The sequence below is a fragment of the Pteropus vampyrus genome, unplaced genomic scaffold (assembly GCF_000151845.1).
Source record: "Pteropus vampyrus isolate Shadow unplaced genomic scaffold, Pvam_2.0 Scaffold208, whole genome shotgun sequence".
NCBI lineage: Eukaryota > Metazoa > Chordata > Mammalia > Chiroptera > Pteropodidae > Pteropus > Pteropus vampyrus.
The window spans coordinates 3,751,355-3,768,583 of record NW_011888989.1 but is presented as its reverse complement, the minus strand read 5'-3'; the positions used below and the strand labels follow the sequence as shown (position 1 = coordinate 3,768,583).

Below are 17,229 nucleotides of genomic sequence, written 5' to 3'. Positions count from 1 at the left end.
CTCATCTTTAATGAAACCTCATGTTATTTTTTATCCTTCCTGTTACTCAAGTAGATATGGCCTTCTCTTGAGCCCCCTAGAGTCTAGAGCCTAGAACTTTGACCTTTGTAGCTCCTTCAAGGAGGTCTTTTTAGGTTCAACTAAACATTCAGACTTATGTAACTATCATAGACGATGCTTAGCACTAGTCTACATGGTATGTAGGACAGGAGCTTCAGCCTATCAGAGATGAGCATAAGATGTTCCTCTTTGTGAGGCCATGTAGTAGTACAGTCATCCATCCAGGAGCTATTTTCTTTGGCTTTTCAGGTGACTGGTCAGGTACAAGGAGATAAGATCCACTTTGGACTGGTGAGAGAGCGTCCCTGATTTAGAAGCTTCATGTCCCTCAGAAGCCAATATTTCTTACAACAAGCATAGGCAGAGCTTCCATGTTCCCTGCAAGGGACATGCCAGTTATAGGAGTCACTGCATCTTGGAGAAGTTCAAGTCTGTGGCATCCTCATCAAGTATTTATAGTTTTCCAAATCCAGATACAATTAATTTACTAATCAAAGATTATTTTTATTAATGTGCCTAGCAATACAGCAAATTAGCTATCAGGTTTTTAGGGGAACAGAGGTAGAAAGTTAAGATCAGCATCTCATGCAAGAAGAGGAAAGTTTTATTGAGCATTTCTCCTTACCCTTCTTATGTCAATACCCTGTTTTTGCCTTGTAAGGTTTTTGTGTACCTGTTTTTGCTAACCCTACTGTTCCTCCCAAGATCAGAAACTCTTTGAAGGTTATGAAATGTTTTATATTTCCTGTTATTCTGTCAAGCATCTAACAAGGTACCTTAAACATGTAGTGAACATCACCATAGAACTATTTGTTGAATTACAGTTTGTATGCTTCCTTGACTATAAAGTAAATCCACCAAAAAAAAAAAAAAACCATAGAAAAAAAATTTCTGCGAATGGGATTTATAAATGGTAACAAAGTAGAGGAATAAACTTTCTGGTTCACGTGGTAAAACCAGTGGTGTCCTCCTACAGCATTACTACGGTTGCTCTTATCTTAATTCCTATACGACTTCTTTGGAATAGGAACTGCATAGTGATATCTCCAGATTTATTCTTTCATGTACAGCAAACTTAATGGTGATAATGTACAGATCTGAGAAGACTGTGAGTCAGCAGAAAATGGCAAATGTTTCACTAAGGGTTGGGACAGAAATACTAAGATAGGATCATTTCTTGACTTTGGTATAGTAAGCTGCTAAGTCCAGCTAAATGATATCATCATCACTTTGTACCAGAGTATATCATACTCATAGCTAGGGTACCCTGCCTTTCTGTCTATCACACTTATTGAGGAAATAAATAGATCTGAAGAAAGATGAATGATCACCAGGGCTTAAGCGGCTGTGTTATAAAGATAGATAATAGGATTGAGAACTATGTCTTAGAAAACATGGTAATTCAGTGGAGGTATGAGTGAACCCATATATGGAAGGAAGGGAGGAAGAAAAGGAGAGGGGAAGGAAAGGAAAGGAAGATTCTACAGATCTTCCACAGAGGCTTATAGAAATGCTCTGGACACCTTCCTGAATTGGGAGGAAAAGAATTCTTCCAGTTACCCATTGAATAAAAGATATTAAATGTAAGATTTAAAAATAAAACTTGGAAGTTAAAGTGAAGTTTTAGTGAAGAAATACAGAAATAGATACAACAGTAGGGCAAATAGTACAGTAATCCCCGGTGGCCTTTACTCAGCGTTAGCAGTATTCAGAGTTTTGCCAGTCTTATTTCCTCTATCCTACAGCTTTATTTAAAGTATTTTAAAGCAAATCCCCACATCTTTTTACCTGTGTATTCTGTATACATCACTAACAGATAAGAACGTTTTAAAAACTACTACAATACTATTATATAACAATTAAGAATACTTCCTTAATATAAAATACCCTTAAATACCAATTCATCTTCAGATTGTCTCAAATACCAATTCATCTTCAGATTGTCTTTTTGTAATTGGTGTGTTCAAATTGAGATCCTAATAAGATCCACACATTGTATTTGATTGAAACGTCTCTTGAATCTCTTTTCATTTGCGACCTTTTAAATTTGTTTTCCCTTACACCATATACTTCCAAATACCTGTTGAAGAAACTGGGTCATTCGGCCTATAGAAGTTTCAACAATCTGAATTTGGCTGATTTTCCTTCCGGTCACATAATCTTCTTACCCCGTATTTCTGTTAAACTGGCATTCAGATCTAGAGATGTGATTCGCATCAGATTCTTGTTTTTCCTCCTTCTTTATCCTCATTTTTCTCTTTTTCTTTTCAGCCTGATATGTGAGACTTTGTATTTTCTATTGCATAGCATTAGATGAGGCACATAAAACTCGGTTGTCTAACTTCCAGTGATGATAAAAACGATCAACAGGTTCAAGTGTTGTCAGCTTTATCTGTCCATCAACTTTCATCATTTCAAGGTTTTAGCATCTGTCGTGTAAACCCATTATCTCTTGAGGGTTGCAGATTGATGATTTTTCTAATTTGATCATTCCTTCTGCATTTATTAGCTTATTAGGGAACTTCCAAATGAAGCAGTCAGTACCTATTGGCTTAGTTAACAAGAGAGCATACTTACTTCAGTTTTAGAGCCAAACTGCATATTAGAATCTCTTTTTATGTATTTCAGTTCCTCTACTTATGGGAAACGATTCCAAGTTTTGAAAAAGTGAATTCATGTACAAATTCTGGAGGTTTTCACCATTTGGCTGTACCTTATTGCTTTTATATTAGAAATACTTTAATTACCTGTTATTTTTGAACATTTTGAATTCCCAGAATAGAGAATGATATCTTTTTGGCAGTTTCTTATGGGTAAAGAGATAATCTTTTGACAATGATTGCTGCTTCAGTGATTCAAGAACACATACAAAACAATATAAATGAGTACAAATTAAGTATCATACTCTTTTTGAATAGTTGCATCAAAATTATGTAAATGAAATTTCACTTGTCTATAGGATGAATACAGCACCATGTTTATGTTTTGATACATAATTATTTATAAAAATACTATGCTAATATGCTATGCTATGCTAATACTATGCTAATACCTGTATATTAACTTAGTATTTATGTGAATATATATAAATTGGCTAAGAAGAGCACTGGAAAAACTATTTACACAAAAGTTTATTGTCGTATATTATTTTTATTAAAGTTTTATGATAATGTTCTGGGAGATTTGGAGGAAACTCCTGTGACCTTTATATAGTGATTTTTGTTACTGTGCATTCCTGCCAAGCTATTGTCCATATGTAAATATGGTAGGTTTACTTGGATTTAATTAATTATTTTCTATCAATTAAACATTTAAATTATTTCTGCTCTGGCATCTAGTTTTATGGATAGTATTACATTGAACATCTCAATTCTGCAAGTCTTTGATTAGTAGGAATTACTTTCTTAGGATAAATTTCCAAAGATGGGGCTACTGGATTAAAAGATGTTTGACTTTTGGTATTGGTCACAAAGTTGTTTTCAGAATTATTGTGTTCTCAAAATGCAGAGCTTTGAGGATATTTATCAGCATGGGACTTTTAAATAACATATCTAAGGATATCTGTTGTCCTGTTACTTTAAAAAAATTAAATGCTTATATTACAGGAAAATCTTTAAAATATGTCAACCAAATTTATTTTTTAACAATTGTTACCTTTTAAAAATTACTTTAAGTAGCGGCATTAGAAATGAGGATCTTTTTATATATACATAAATTTATTTATTTAAAGTACACAGTACATTGGTTAGACAGAAATGAGGATCTTGGTAGTGTTTCTGCCTTCTTGCATTGCCAGCTTGTCAGTGCTGCAGCTGTATTTTGAATCATGACATTATGCAAAGCATTTGTGACTTATTTACATGCTTAAACTTGCCTGCATTTGCATGGAAAGTTTTTTTTTTTATTCCTAACCTTTAGCTGCTCCAAAACATCAAGGTTTTTGCCACACCGTTTAGCAATGTATTCAGAGTTTTATCTAAATTCTTTAGAGTGAATCTTTCTATTCTGGCCACAATTCTTTCATGTTGCTTTAATGATAGTATTGTAGATCAGGAATTTTTAAAACTCCACTTTTTCCTTCTATGTATTTTTTAAGAATTTGAAGGAAATCAATATTAGAAAGTAATCAAAGGCAGTATTTACCTATTGATAGTATTTACCTATTTCATGTGCATTTTCCCCTTTGTTCAGCATTTCTGCCTCCAGGAATCCAGGTGGTCAAAATGCTACTGTGTATGCAAAAAAGAAATAGAAGGGTGTACAATTGCAATGATATCTTTAACAGTGAAAAATAGAAGCAATTTACATATTTAGCAATAAGAAAATTGTTAAATAAGCTATGATACATTCATACAATGAAATAAGCAATTATATATTGCTTATATAGAGAGATAGATATTGACATTGAAAACTGAAAAAGCACACTGAATACATACAGCATATTCTCATTTTAAGAAATTATTAGATATATTTATGGATAGAAAAATGTAGAGGGGGATGGATACACAGCATCTTAATATGGGTATGCCTGGGGTTTGGATGAAGACATGGTCTTTCACTTTCTTAGGTACTTCCTATATTTAAATTTTAAATAGTAAGTATATATTATTTTGAAATTAAGAAACAGATTTCTATTTTAAAAGAATGAGTAAGTGAATTTTTAACATAACAGTATACATATTAGGTAAGTATTGGTTTTCAAAGTACTCAGAACATTTTGGAGACTCTTCCTTTGTAATCTCCTTCAGAATCATTTAACAACATCAGTTTGTGCCTCCTCTCTACTGATTCTAGCTCACTGGGTCCCGCAGCAGCAGCCACTTAGAGCTAAATTGAGAGTTTGTGCAGGGGATGAGAAAAGGGGGTGCAGTATATCAAGAAGCAGTTGATTTTAGAAATATGACTAATTAGAGTGAAACTGCATTAAGTCGTAGACCATGAAGAGTACAAATAATACTGAGTTCTAAGGGAAAGTTTTGGTAAGGATTATCATGAAATAATTATCTCATTGATGGCTATGGTAAAAATAAGGGTATGGAAGTGAGTCATGTTGTGTGTACACAAGGGGGAAATTAATTACAGTGTGAATTAGCCTCAGAAGTAGGTTCACTACCACATTGATCAATAGGAATTGACCAAATAGGGCTCAGGAGGATTGATATGAGTAAAGAAGTTGAGAAAGTGATGTATAAAAAAGCTTACTGATTCAACCATAGTGAGTGAGTTGTTATTCCCAGTTGTATCAATAGTTGGCCAAGTCATCATCACTTAACCATTACCAGGCCAGAACTGCTGATGTTACTCTAACATAGGCTGCTGCTTATGTTTTTTATAAGCAAACCTTGGTTAATTGTGAGATTTCCTATTTCTTTACTGGTATTTCCAAGCCTTCTTTATATCTTGGCACACTGATACATACAGATGCTCCTTAACCTAAAATAGGCTTGCTTCCTGATGAACCCTTTGTAAGTTAACATTGTAAATTGAAAATACACTTAATACACTAACCTACAAACATCATAGTTTAACCTAGCTAGTTTCTAAAAGCATATCACTTTCATATCACCGTAAAGTCGAAAATCTATAAGTTGGGGACTACCTGTAGTGTTGAACATTGAAATATATTCTTCCCATTCAAATTGGGGTTCATATAGAGTCAGTGTGTCCTAAGTCCTGTTTAAATTATTTCTACCCCTTTTCTCTATACCTGCGCATAGTGTCCCTAGTGCCACTGAGTGTATTATATAATGTTTAGTCTCTAGTCATAGTTTTTTAATGATAAGGGAAACTATATTTGAACTTGAAGGTGGGAATTTACTTAATTAAACAAAAGTTTTTAATGACACAATCTGGATAGGCTACATCATATCCGCAAGGTGTCTATCTAATATAAAAAGACATTTTATTTATGTATAGCCAGTGAAATAAGTGCTTATAATTTTAAATTGATTAAAAGGAAAAAAATACGAGTGGAATTCTCTTTGATGCAACTTTTTTCCCTCCAGACCAGAATCCGTAGAAGCTAGCCCTGTAGTAGTTGAGAAATCCAACAGTTATCCCCACCAGTTATATACCAGCAGCTCGCATCATTCACACAGTTACATTGGTTTGCCCTATGCGGTAAGTATCAAGCATTTCTGTAGAAGAGTATTTTTTATATCTAGATGTTAAAAGTAGATGTGTGTGGTATTGTGCTTAAAGCTGAATATTTAAAAAGCATACTTGTTTTATACTATCTAAACAATTAGATACATAATTTGTAGTTTAATTTTTTATCACTCTAACTATTTTCAGAGATTTAAAATTCTATAAGAGGAATTCCCTAGAAGTTTTATTATCATTACTGTTATTATTTTGCATTTTATCCTATTTATAGTTTGATGTTATAATTCATTCCTTCTTTATAAAAAGACTATAGGTAGAATTGTACTGTTTGCTGTTAATTCTGAATTATATAGTAACAAATAGTAAATTATATAGTTACCATTTATTGAGCACTTATGTGCCAGACTCTGGTAAGCATTTTTACATATATTATCTCAATCTTCAAAATCAACTTCATGGGATAAGTAGAATTTTCATGTCTATTTCATAGCTGAGAAAATGAAAGCTTATCTAAGTTAACTTATTCAGTGTTGTGTAGCTGCTTAGAAGCAGAGCTTAGATCGAAGCAGTTGCAGAACTGGACACATTTGTGATATTGAGGTACAGTTATGAGAGATTTTTACCATTTGTACCAGAATAAAAATTACCCAATTAAAAAAATTTCCCATTAATGCTTTATAGTGATACTATATCTTTTATAGTTGTTTGGGTTATTCTTCAGCTTTCACATTCCTGAGATTTTTTACCTGTTCTCACATCTTAACACCTGCTTTTATCTTGAAGGTGGGAGTATGTGACCAGAGGCCTGTGAAGATATCTTCTGATTTGGGGTTGAGGGGTGGAGTTTGAGGAAAGTCATTGTGAAGGTGACCAAGATAGTAGATAGACATTTTCACTTATTGCTATCGTTTGATATCTAGCTTCACCAAGTCATTATTTTAAAGCTATTAAGAAAGAAACGGTCCAATTTCATATCTCTTGAATATTCAAATTAAGGATCGAATTTTAAGCTGCTTAGTTCATATTATTGTTGAAATTATATCATACTGTATTTGTGTTCAATTATCCAGGACCATAATTATGGTGCTCGTCCTCCTCCAACACCTCCAGCTTCCCCTCCTCCATCAGTTCTTATTAGCAAAAATGAAGTAGGCATATTTACCACTCCTAATTTTGATGAAACTTCCAGCGCTACTACAATCAGCACATCTGAGGATGGAAGTTATGGTACTGATGTAACCAGGTGCATATGTGGTTTTACACATGATGATGGATACATGATCTGTTGTGACAAATGCAGGTAAAATATTTCACACCATTAGTTTATTTTTGTTGAATGCTGCTAACCTTTGATTGTTGGGTGTAGGAAAAGATGATTAAAGTCACTTTTGAAGGAATTTATGAATGCATTTTAAAGATTTCTGCTATTATCAATGCAGTCTGTTTTGCTGATAAAAAAAGTTATTTTAGAGTTGATTAGGATTCTTCATTGCTAATTGAGTAATAGGCAGGCAGTTCTGATCATTATTCATATAGGCTCACATCTCTCTTTTCACTCATTCAGTAATAATATAACTACATGTAGTAAACAAAATAGAAATGAGAGGAGAATTAAGTCCTGTGTGTTTCCTTTGGAATTATTTGTGCTGTATAGTCAACTGTGATTTTCCAGTTTGGGGGAAATTATACATTTTGATTGATGTTTGTTTGACCTGACTCTCTCACCTCCTTTTGACTTGAACCTTGCAGCACTCTGGAGTCTCCTTGAACCAGAACCACAGTCTCCCCTCCCCCAACCCTGGTTCAACCACCAAGAAAGGCCTCTTCCCCTAGAGAAGGTGTGATTGGGACAGAAAGTGGGGCTTTGTTTTATTTCTTTCTTTCTTTCTTTCTTTTTTTTTTTTTTTTTTTGGTGGGAGGGAATTGGGGAGGATGGACAGGGAATAGTAGGATTTCAGCCTGAAAGTTACCAAGTCCATCCCCTACATAGTGTGAGAAGCAGAGAATATTTAAGCAGTGCCCTATAGGAGGGTAAGAAAGTTTGATAGCTTACAGAATTTCCTGAGTCTGGTCCTTATGGCAAAGCTTCATTATTTTATTTGAAATAGTATAGCATATATCCATAAATATTTTACATTATTTTGTAATATTCCCATTTATTAGATTAATTGATTCAAGGTTGGATGTTATTGATATAAACATGCACCTAGGGTTATATTTCAAAGAGTTGATTTACCTTTGCCAAAAAAAGGGGGAAATTAGTTTTATGTGGCATATGAGATTTGATATTTTTATGAAAAGTAATGTTAATACTTTGAGTTAACAATAATAAAAACATATTGTGGTATCTTTTCAAATTTAAAAATAAATTTCTCATTAGCTGTGACACATCATTACCATGAGCAATCACCTCAGTAAATTTATTCAAGAGGTAAACTTAAAAACTAAAAGAATAACTTCAGGGATTACTTGTTTTGTTCATTTTTTACCTAGCAAAATCTCAATTCATATAAAATAGCTTTCTCTTAACTGATCTTGTCTGTGATAAATTACATACCATTTGCAATGTTTTTATTTAATGTGTAACCTAAACAGTGTTTTTTGTTTTAATTACAATGATCTATATATAATGTAGAATTATCTCTATTAGAAAATAGTGGAATAGTCCATAGGATTTATACCTATCTACAAATTCTTGAAGGACCAGTTCACAGTTTTTGGATTAGTCAAGGTATTTGCTTCTCATCAACTGCTCTCTTTGTTATGAATCTATTTTTTATTACTCTCTTTTTCTACTGCTTAACCAGTAGTAATACTGCAAGGCTTAATCTTTTCTCCTCTATTCTCGTTTGATGTTGCCTCTGTGTATTTTCATGTACCTATTGCCCATACTCATCTCTTTCAAGTTTTACACCTGGACTTCTGATTATTTGTTCATTTTGTAGTTCTGTTTCTTCTCTTGTCTGCATGACATCATTTCTTACCCCCACAAATTAAACTTAATTTGTTATTCTAACCTTCCTTGTCTGGTGCTCTGCTTTTTTTTTCACCTTTCCCTCCACATCTTTGATATATATTCGATTACCTTCCACATTCTACCAGTTCTTATCCCAGGATTCTCAGTTAAAGAAGTGAAGAACAATAAAATAGTTAATTTAATAGCTTATATATTAGAAGTGGCTAATTATTATATAAAGAATAATTAAGACTTTTTAGAAACAGGCATATATATACATATATATTGACTTTAGACCACTAAAGTCTTGGCAATAAAATACAGTAATAATACACTTCGAGACGTTTGCCTCAAGCTGGTCCATGTATTCCATGAAAAGTAATTAGAGAATAGAGTAGGTTTAATCTCTAGCTTCATGAAACTTCATCTTCTTTGCCATCATTTCTAGTTCTGTTCTCTTTACCTCGGGTCTGGAATGTTGGGAAAGTCTCTTATTTCTTTTTTTCTACTTCCAGTTTCTTAATTTCTTCGAATTAACACCATATACCATTGAAGAACCTCTAGTTGTTACCTGTTGGCAGAGGAAATCTATACACATCCTGACATTCCAAGTCCTATTAATTTGACTACACTAATCCATGTTTACACCTTTCTGTTTCTCAAAATAAATATTCCTTTTCATATATATTAACCACTTCTGACTGTTGCTCCTCATATGTACCTACTTGAGAAAACATTGCTACATAATATCTTTTCCTAATTTGCCAAACGAGGTTCTATTCAAGTCCATTATCCTCCAGGGTGCCTTTCCCATTAATTCCAAGTGGTATGGACCTCTTTACTTTGTGATTGCTAATAATATTTGTAATATATATCTTTTACAGTTTAAAATTATATTTGCTTTATAGATTTATATATAATACCTATATTTGTCCTCTTGTTTTTACATTTCTATGGTTTTATCTTTCTGAGGACATATTTCTGTGAATTCTTCACAGTACCTTTTACAGTACTAAACTCAAAGTAGGCACTTTAAGTGATAGTTAAATGAAATATTAAATCTTAATTTAAGGATGATTTTAATATTTTACGTGTTCTACCGTTTTTTTTCTTTTTTAAGTGTTTGGCAACATATTGACTGCATGGGGATTGACAGGCAGCATATTCCTGATACATATCTATGTGAACGTTGTCAGCCTAGGTAAGTCATGCATAGCAATAAGATTGCCAATAATTTTACTGAAGTGATCCTCCATTAAAGTTTATGTATTCTAGTTTAAACAATTAATGGATTGTGGATTACTGTATTTCATCAATTCTAATATACACTTTTCATTTTTGTGTTTTTCTAAACACATCTCTAAAATCAGGAAAAATCTTTCCATTGATAATGTTATGGTTTACTTTATAGAGTTTTTTACTTTATTAATGATACATAAAATAATAGTGTGTCTTCTAAGCAATAGTACCTTTTCTCACTGCAATGCAATATGTTAAAGAGAGTTTAACTTAGAAGGCATTGCCTTACTTACAGAATTTTGTAGGTCTGTACTATCTTTTCACCTGTTTGCAGTAATGTGTTTTTTAAAAATCTTTTTATTATGGACATTTCAAACCTATATAAAAATAAAATAGTATAATGAACTCGCATATTCCCACTACCCTTCTTCAACAAGTATTAACAATCTTTTTTCATTTATACTGAAATGTGTTTCTTCTCCCCTTCACATATTATTTTAATGTAAATCCAAGATATATAATTTCATTCATAGATATCCTTATATGTTTCTATATAAATATTTATGGGCATATATTTCAGTATATTTATATATTTATAAAAGAATTTACAAAATAACCATAACCATAAAACTTATTATACATGCAACAAAATCTATTATCAGTCAGCCACTATGAAAATATTGATTGGTTGACATGTATCTTTTAAGTCTCCAGTAATCTAAACTTACTCCCCTTACCTCCTTTTACAGTGTAGTTTTTAAAGGAACTGAACTATTATCCCGATGAGTTTGCCAATTGAATTATCATGGTTTAACAAGTTTCTCTGTCCTCTATATTTCTGTAAATAGGTATATGATAAGATTTCGGTTTCTTTTATTTTTCTTTGTGAAACCATTTGTTTCATAGACTGTTCTATCAGGTGACACACAATACCTGGTTGTCTCTATGATGAACCCATTGATAGTTGTTCTTTAGATCCATTAATTTATTAGGAGTTGCAGATTAGTGACATGTTAATTCTGCTGCTCATCACTTATTAGCTGGAATATTTTTATAGAAAAACATGTCGCCATATTAACTGTTCAGTTCTCTTAAGGTATATTTCAAGGAGGAAAGGCAGGATATATATTTGTGGATTCTTAGCCTCTATTTACCAGTTTTCAGAATAAGAAAAAGAAATTTTAAATATCATTATGAACTCAGGGACTTAAACATATTGGATGTCAGTCTATTATAGTTACTATCTTTATCAGTGTTTAAATATTGTCCCATTTTTGGTCAATGGGAACTTCTTGAAGTTGGCTTTCTAGTCCTTTTGACAATACCCTTGATAGTTTTTGTGCTGTCTGATAAAATAAGAGCTTATCTTATAGTTCTATGTCTCAAACTCAGAATTGGTTTTTAGGGCCAGAATCTCAGCTAGTCATGCCCCTTCCTACTGAATTGATCTTTTTAGTGGACAAAGCTAGGAAATATTTTTTTGTCTACTTGTTTATTTTTAAGATAAAATACATGAGTTTATACTGATAAATATAATTTAAAATTAGGAATACAAGGAATAGAAATAAATTTCACTTAACTTTTTTTTATTGAGGTAAAATTTTACTGTATAAATATGTTTCAGGTGTACAACATTATAATTTGACAGCTGTATGCCATTTAACCATTTCTGTGTTCCATTTATAGCTCCTTTTATCCTAGTTCTCAACAACAGTGTAATTAGAATATCGCAATTACTCAATTGCTTAATCCCATAGAAGGACACAGCAATCTCTACAGTAACAATATGTACATTAGCACCAACAATACGATTATGCAAAGCAATTTAGAACTTTTTCTTTCTTTGGTTTCCGCAAGGGATGTAAGTTAATTTATTGTGTTTAAAGTCCCTTGAAAGAATTTTACTGTTTGGTTATAAGATTAACTGGATACACACTTATGTTGATTAGGTTATTTTATTTTTGATTTTTGAAAATTAAATCTTTGTTATTTTTGATGTTTGAAAATTAAACCTTTGTTGTAGATTCACATGCATTTGTGAAATAACAGAGATCCTGTGTATCCTTTACCCAATTTATCTCAGTGGTAACAGCTTTCAAAACTATTAATACAGTATCACAACCAGGATATTGACATTGACATAATCAAGATTCAAAACATTTCCATCACAAGGATCTCTTGTGTTGCCTTTAATAGCCATGTCCACCTCTCACCTCCTATCCATCCCGTCTCTGACCTTTGGCAACTGTTTATCTATACTCCATTCCTATAATTTGTCATTTCAAGAATGTTATATAAATGGAATCATACAGTATGTGAACTTTTTTGAATTGACTTTTTTTACTCAGTGTAATTCCCTGAAGAGCCATCCAATTTGTTGCATATATCAGTATTTTATTCTTTTTTATTGCTGAGTAGTGTTCTGTGGTATATATGTACCACAGTTTGTTTAACCATTCACTCATTGAAGGACATTTGGGTTACTTCCACTTTTTGACTATTACAAATGAAGTCGATATGAACATTTGTGTATAGTTTTTGAACCTAAGTTTTCTCTAGGATAAATACCCAAGAATGCAATTGCGTGGTCATATCGTAGTTGCATCTTTAGTTTTATAAGAAATAAACTATTGTACAGAGTAGTTGTACCATTTTACATTCCAAAAATGTATGAGTAATTCTGTTATTTTTTATTTTTAAGGATTTCATTTTATACTTTATTTTTTATAATTATATGTTTGTGTAATTATGTAAGAAGTAATCCTGTAATTCTGAAGTCAAATATTTAAAATAAGGTATATTCATGTAAGTCTAACTTCTATCCCAGAAATAATTTTTTAAAAATTGATTATTCCTTCCATTGTTTTCTTACTAGAAACAGATATATGTGTATTTGTATTCCCCCTTAAGCAGTAGTATGTAGAGTTTTTGCCATATTCCTTTTTTTTCTTAAAAATATATACTGAAGATCACTTCATAGTAGTTTATAGGGATTGACTCATTTCTCTCTATAGTTTCAAGGTGCTCCATCTCTTTCATGTACTGTAGTTTGTTCACACAGTCTCCTTTGAATGGACATTTGAGTTGTTTCCAGTCTTTTATAATTACAAATAGAAATGTGAATGTTCAGTAAAGGGGTAAATGTAAATGTAAAATTTTGTCAGATATCACCAAGTTCTCCTCTAGTAGGAGCTGTACAGTTTTGAATTCCCACCAATAATGGATAAGCATGCCTATTTTCCCAAGTGGCAGACTTGGATTTTTAACAGTTTAACTAAGTGAGTGAGGCTTTTCTATGTGATTTGTTTCCCTTTATGATAGCAACTAGCCATTTGCCAAATAGTTCTTGATGGGGTAAGTATCTGTTGATGAATTCAATAAGAATTGGTTAAAAACTGACCATTTGGGAGCAGTCAATTGTGCGATATCTGCTTATCATTCATTGATTACCAGGATAGTTATCAGTGATGCTGTAGGATACTTACATATCCTAGTAGACATTAAGGTAAGTCTGTTACTGAGTTGTAGGCATTTCAGTCTAGAGCTCTTATTCTCCCACCTAGTGTTATTTGACCTCTAGACTAATAAGTTAGGCAGTGAAACACTGAAGTGGGGGTCAGGGTGGGAAGAAGTAAAACAATTACTATGGATGATACTTGATGAGTGGAGGCTGAGGGAGGTTAATGATATACTTCATTGTTAACTGTTTAGTGTTTATTATTTCAAAGTGGAAATAATTTTAGGCAATTGGTACAATGCAAATAGATTCTCATTTAGTGTTGTACATTATTTAAAGACATTTTATTTGTGATTTTAGTTATGTTAACATTTTTTTTCCAGACTTTTTACTTTAAATATTCTATTTGAAAAAAAATGTACTAATTTCCTGAGTAATTAGTCACTTAACTGGCATTTACTGCTAATGATGCTAAATCAAATCTAAACTGTAAGGCAAGGGATAGTATATATATTTTATATTGTTGGATTTTCAATGAGAACATTAGAGAAATTATAAATTTTATCACTTAAATCTGCTTTATATCTAAATTTATGAAAATCTGATAAATAATCATGTTAATATTTTAATGTAGGAGTTTGGATAAAGAGAGAGCGGTGCTACTACAACGCCGGAAAAGGGAAAATATGTCAGGTGAGTGAAAAAGATCTATACTAAATTAAGATTAGTGTGATTGAGAATAACTGACCTGCATAATTTTAGTTGTACATAAACACTTTACCGATGAATGTTGATCGTATATATAATTTACAATCTCAGATACAGATTTTAAATATTCTTTTTTTTTTTTTTTACAGATTATAGAATAAGAAAGTAGGAAATAGGAAACTAGAGGGAAATAAAAATTGTAAATCATCCATATTTTCCTACACATAGGTAACTTATTGGTTTCAAGATGTTAAATATGTTTGCTCTTCAGAAAGATGGGGATCATTTGGAATAGTATTTCTTTCATTTTTAGGACTAGAATTTAGAAGTATAACATTTGCTACAGTTTTCATTTTGGCTTAAAACATGTTGACACCAATATAGCTGGTTTTGAGTAATCATAGTGTATTAAACTATTCTTGTGCAATGCACATCTGGGTGGTTTCTAGTATTTTTATTTTGTTTTTATTACAAATAGTACCTTCAACAAAACCCACTTGGATAAGTTTTTTTTGTACTTTTGCCATTTTATCTATGGATAGATCCCTAGAAATGGGATTGTTAGGTGAAAGGGTAAGTGCATATAGAATTTTGCTAGACCTGGCTACCCTTTGGAGGGAATTTTGAATTTCTACTGGCAGTGTATGCAAGTGCCTGTTTCCCACAGTCACACCATTTGTGCTAACTTCTGTGTCCTTCTAGTTTAATGAACTGATATTTATAGTTTGCATTTAAATGTATCTTACTATGAGAGAGATGAGGAAGTGAAAAAAATTATTTTTCAGAAATATGTAGCTATAATAGTTTCTTGTGTAGAATACTGTTTTATTATTTGCAGTAGAAGTATTACACATGCAGCAATTTTTATTTTGCCTTTGAAGATGGTGATACCAGTGCAACTGAGAGTGGCGATGAGGTTCCTGTGGAATTATATACTGCATTTCAGCATACTCCAACATCAATTACTTTAACTGCTGCTTCAAGAGTTTCTAAGGTTAACGATAAGAGAAGGAAAAAAAGTGGGGAGAAAGAACAAAACATTTCAAAATGTAAAAAAGTAAGTTTTTTATAAAAAGTAAGTTTTCCTTTTTTTTTTAGATGAGTAGGTAGGAAGTGATGGGAGCTAGGTCTTACAGTAATTACTATAATATTTTTTATACCTATTCAATTTTTATCAAATATTTTTCCATGATTATAATATTGAGGACACAGAAAATTTAGAATTTTTCTTAGCATTGCATCATAAAATATTTTTATGTTCTTATGTAGTGTGCATTCTATTTTTAATAGAATAGTATGCTATTCTAATTAAACATTCTCCTAGTTCTGGTGATACTGGTTAGTACCGAACTCTTTGTAATTATGAGACTTCAGTAAAAACCTTCAGTGAACCAATTGATTCTTAAATATTAATTATATTCAGTTTAAAAAAAACTCAGAATTCCATTTTATTTCAGGCCTTTCGTGAAGGATCTAGGAAATCATCAAGAGTTAAGGTAAATACATTAAATTTCAGCACTTATTATCAATTGTCAATTATTCAGGAGCTTACTAAATGGTTGGTCATTTGTAATCTTTGCTTTCTTCATTGTGTGCATTCCATTGCTTATTATCTTTATTAGAAGTGGGACCATAGAGAATTCTAATAGGATTAATATACCACGCTTAGAATTTATTATGTTAAAATATTAAGCAAAAGGAGGTATATATAAGCAATTTCTAATATTAAAATTTTAGGTAATCTGAATTTCAGTTATCATTGCATTCCATTTCTCCATTACCACTTAGTGTTAGTGTACTAGACATGTGAATGCAAAATCACATTTGAAATTTGAAAATTTGCTCTTTTGCAAAGTTGGGATTCTAGTCATTTAGTCAAGGCTGTCATTATAAACTACTATAAAATCACCCGTAGATTCACCGTGTAAGTACAAAATAATCACTTGTAACTTGAATTAATTAGAATACATCCTCAATTTTGTAGATGCTAAGATTACTGAGAGAAGCAAGGTTCCCCAGCTCTGCCTCCCCCTAATAGATTATAGAGGTTAGCCATATAATGTTACTGTGTAGGTTTTTAAATAAGATAGTAAAGGATAATGGTTTTTCAAGTTGTCAGATAATAAAATAGGATGTGGAGAGCATGTTACAGTGTATCTGTTGTCCTTGTGATATAAAGCATAATAATTATTCATTATTCCACTATCTTGGAAAACAAATCATTAAACAGTTGTCCAATGATTATTCTTGTGTACTTTTGTAATTCTTTCTCAAAAATGTTAATGTATGGTGTCACTCAGCATACTTTAAGTCCAAAGTTTTATAAAATATTCTTTATATGTTAAAGTTGCAATTTTATACTTACTATGTTAAACTTAGATTTCTGGTATTTCTGACAGAATAAAGAGATCTACAAAAGTTTTGGATTTAGCTATTGGAACCATTGATGCTCAAGCAGTTTTCCTTTCTTCCCAATTTATCTAGTCACTTCAATAGCAGGCTTAATGAGGAAGGAACATGTTTTACTTAACTGAAATATTTTCATTTATTATGTAAAGTTGTGACTGAGGAAGTAAGATTTTTAAAATTCTTTGTGCATCGTTTAAAAATCTTTTCCTTAATTTGAAGATATATCTCTTTAAGATCATTACAATTTCAGTAAATCTGTAGTATAAGGTTCAAGACATATAGAATAGCTGTGTTA

At 31.8% G+C, this 17,229-nt stretch overlaps 1 protein-coding gene across 5 annotated transcripts in view; it reads left to right on the top strand.

Annotated features, from left to right (window-relative positions):
- KMT2E (lysine methyltransferase 2E) overlaps positions 1-17,229 on the top strand; it is a 79,121-nt gene that overhangs the window by 33,324 nt on the left and 28,568 nt on the right. For 3 of the 5 annotated variants that reach the window (XM_011372529.2, XM_011372528.2, XM_011372530.2), the window contains 6 exons: positions 6,066-6,180; positions 7,236-7,465; positions 10,242-10,322; positions 14,452-14,510; positions 15,407-15,582; positions 15,983-16,021. In XM_011372529.2, coding sequence (XP_011370831.1) covers positions 6,066-6,180; positions 7,236-7,465; positions 10,242-10,322; positions 14,452-14,510; positions 15,407-15,582; positions 15,983-16,021 — 700 coding nt within the window. Of the gene's footprint in view, positions 1-6,065; positions 6,181-7,235; positions 7,466-7,914; positions 8,004-8,815; positions 8,897-10,241; positions 10,323-14,451; positions 14,511-15,406; positions 15,583-15,982; positions 16,022-17,229 lie in introns of those variants that run through there. The other 2 variants (XM_011372533.2, XM_011372532.2) reach the window with 2 other exon arrangements.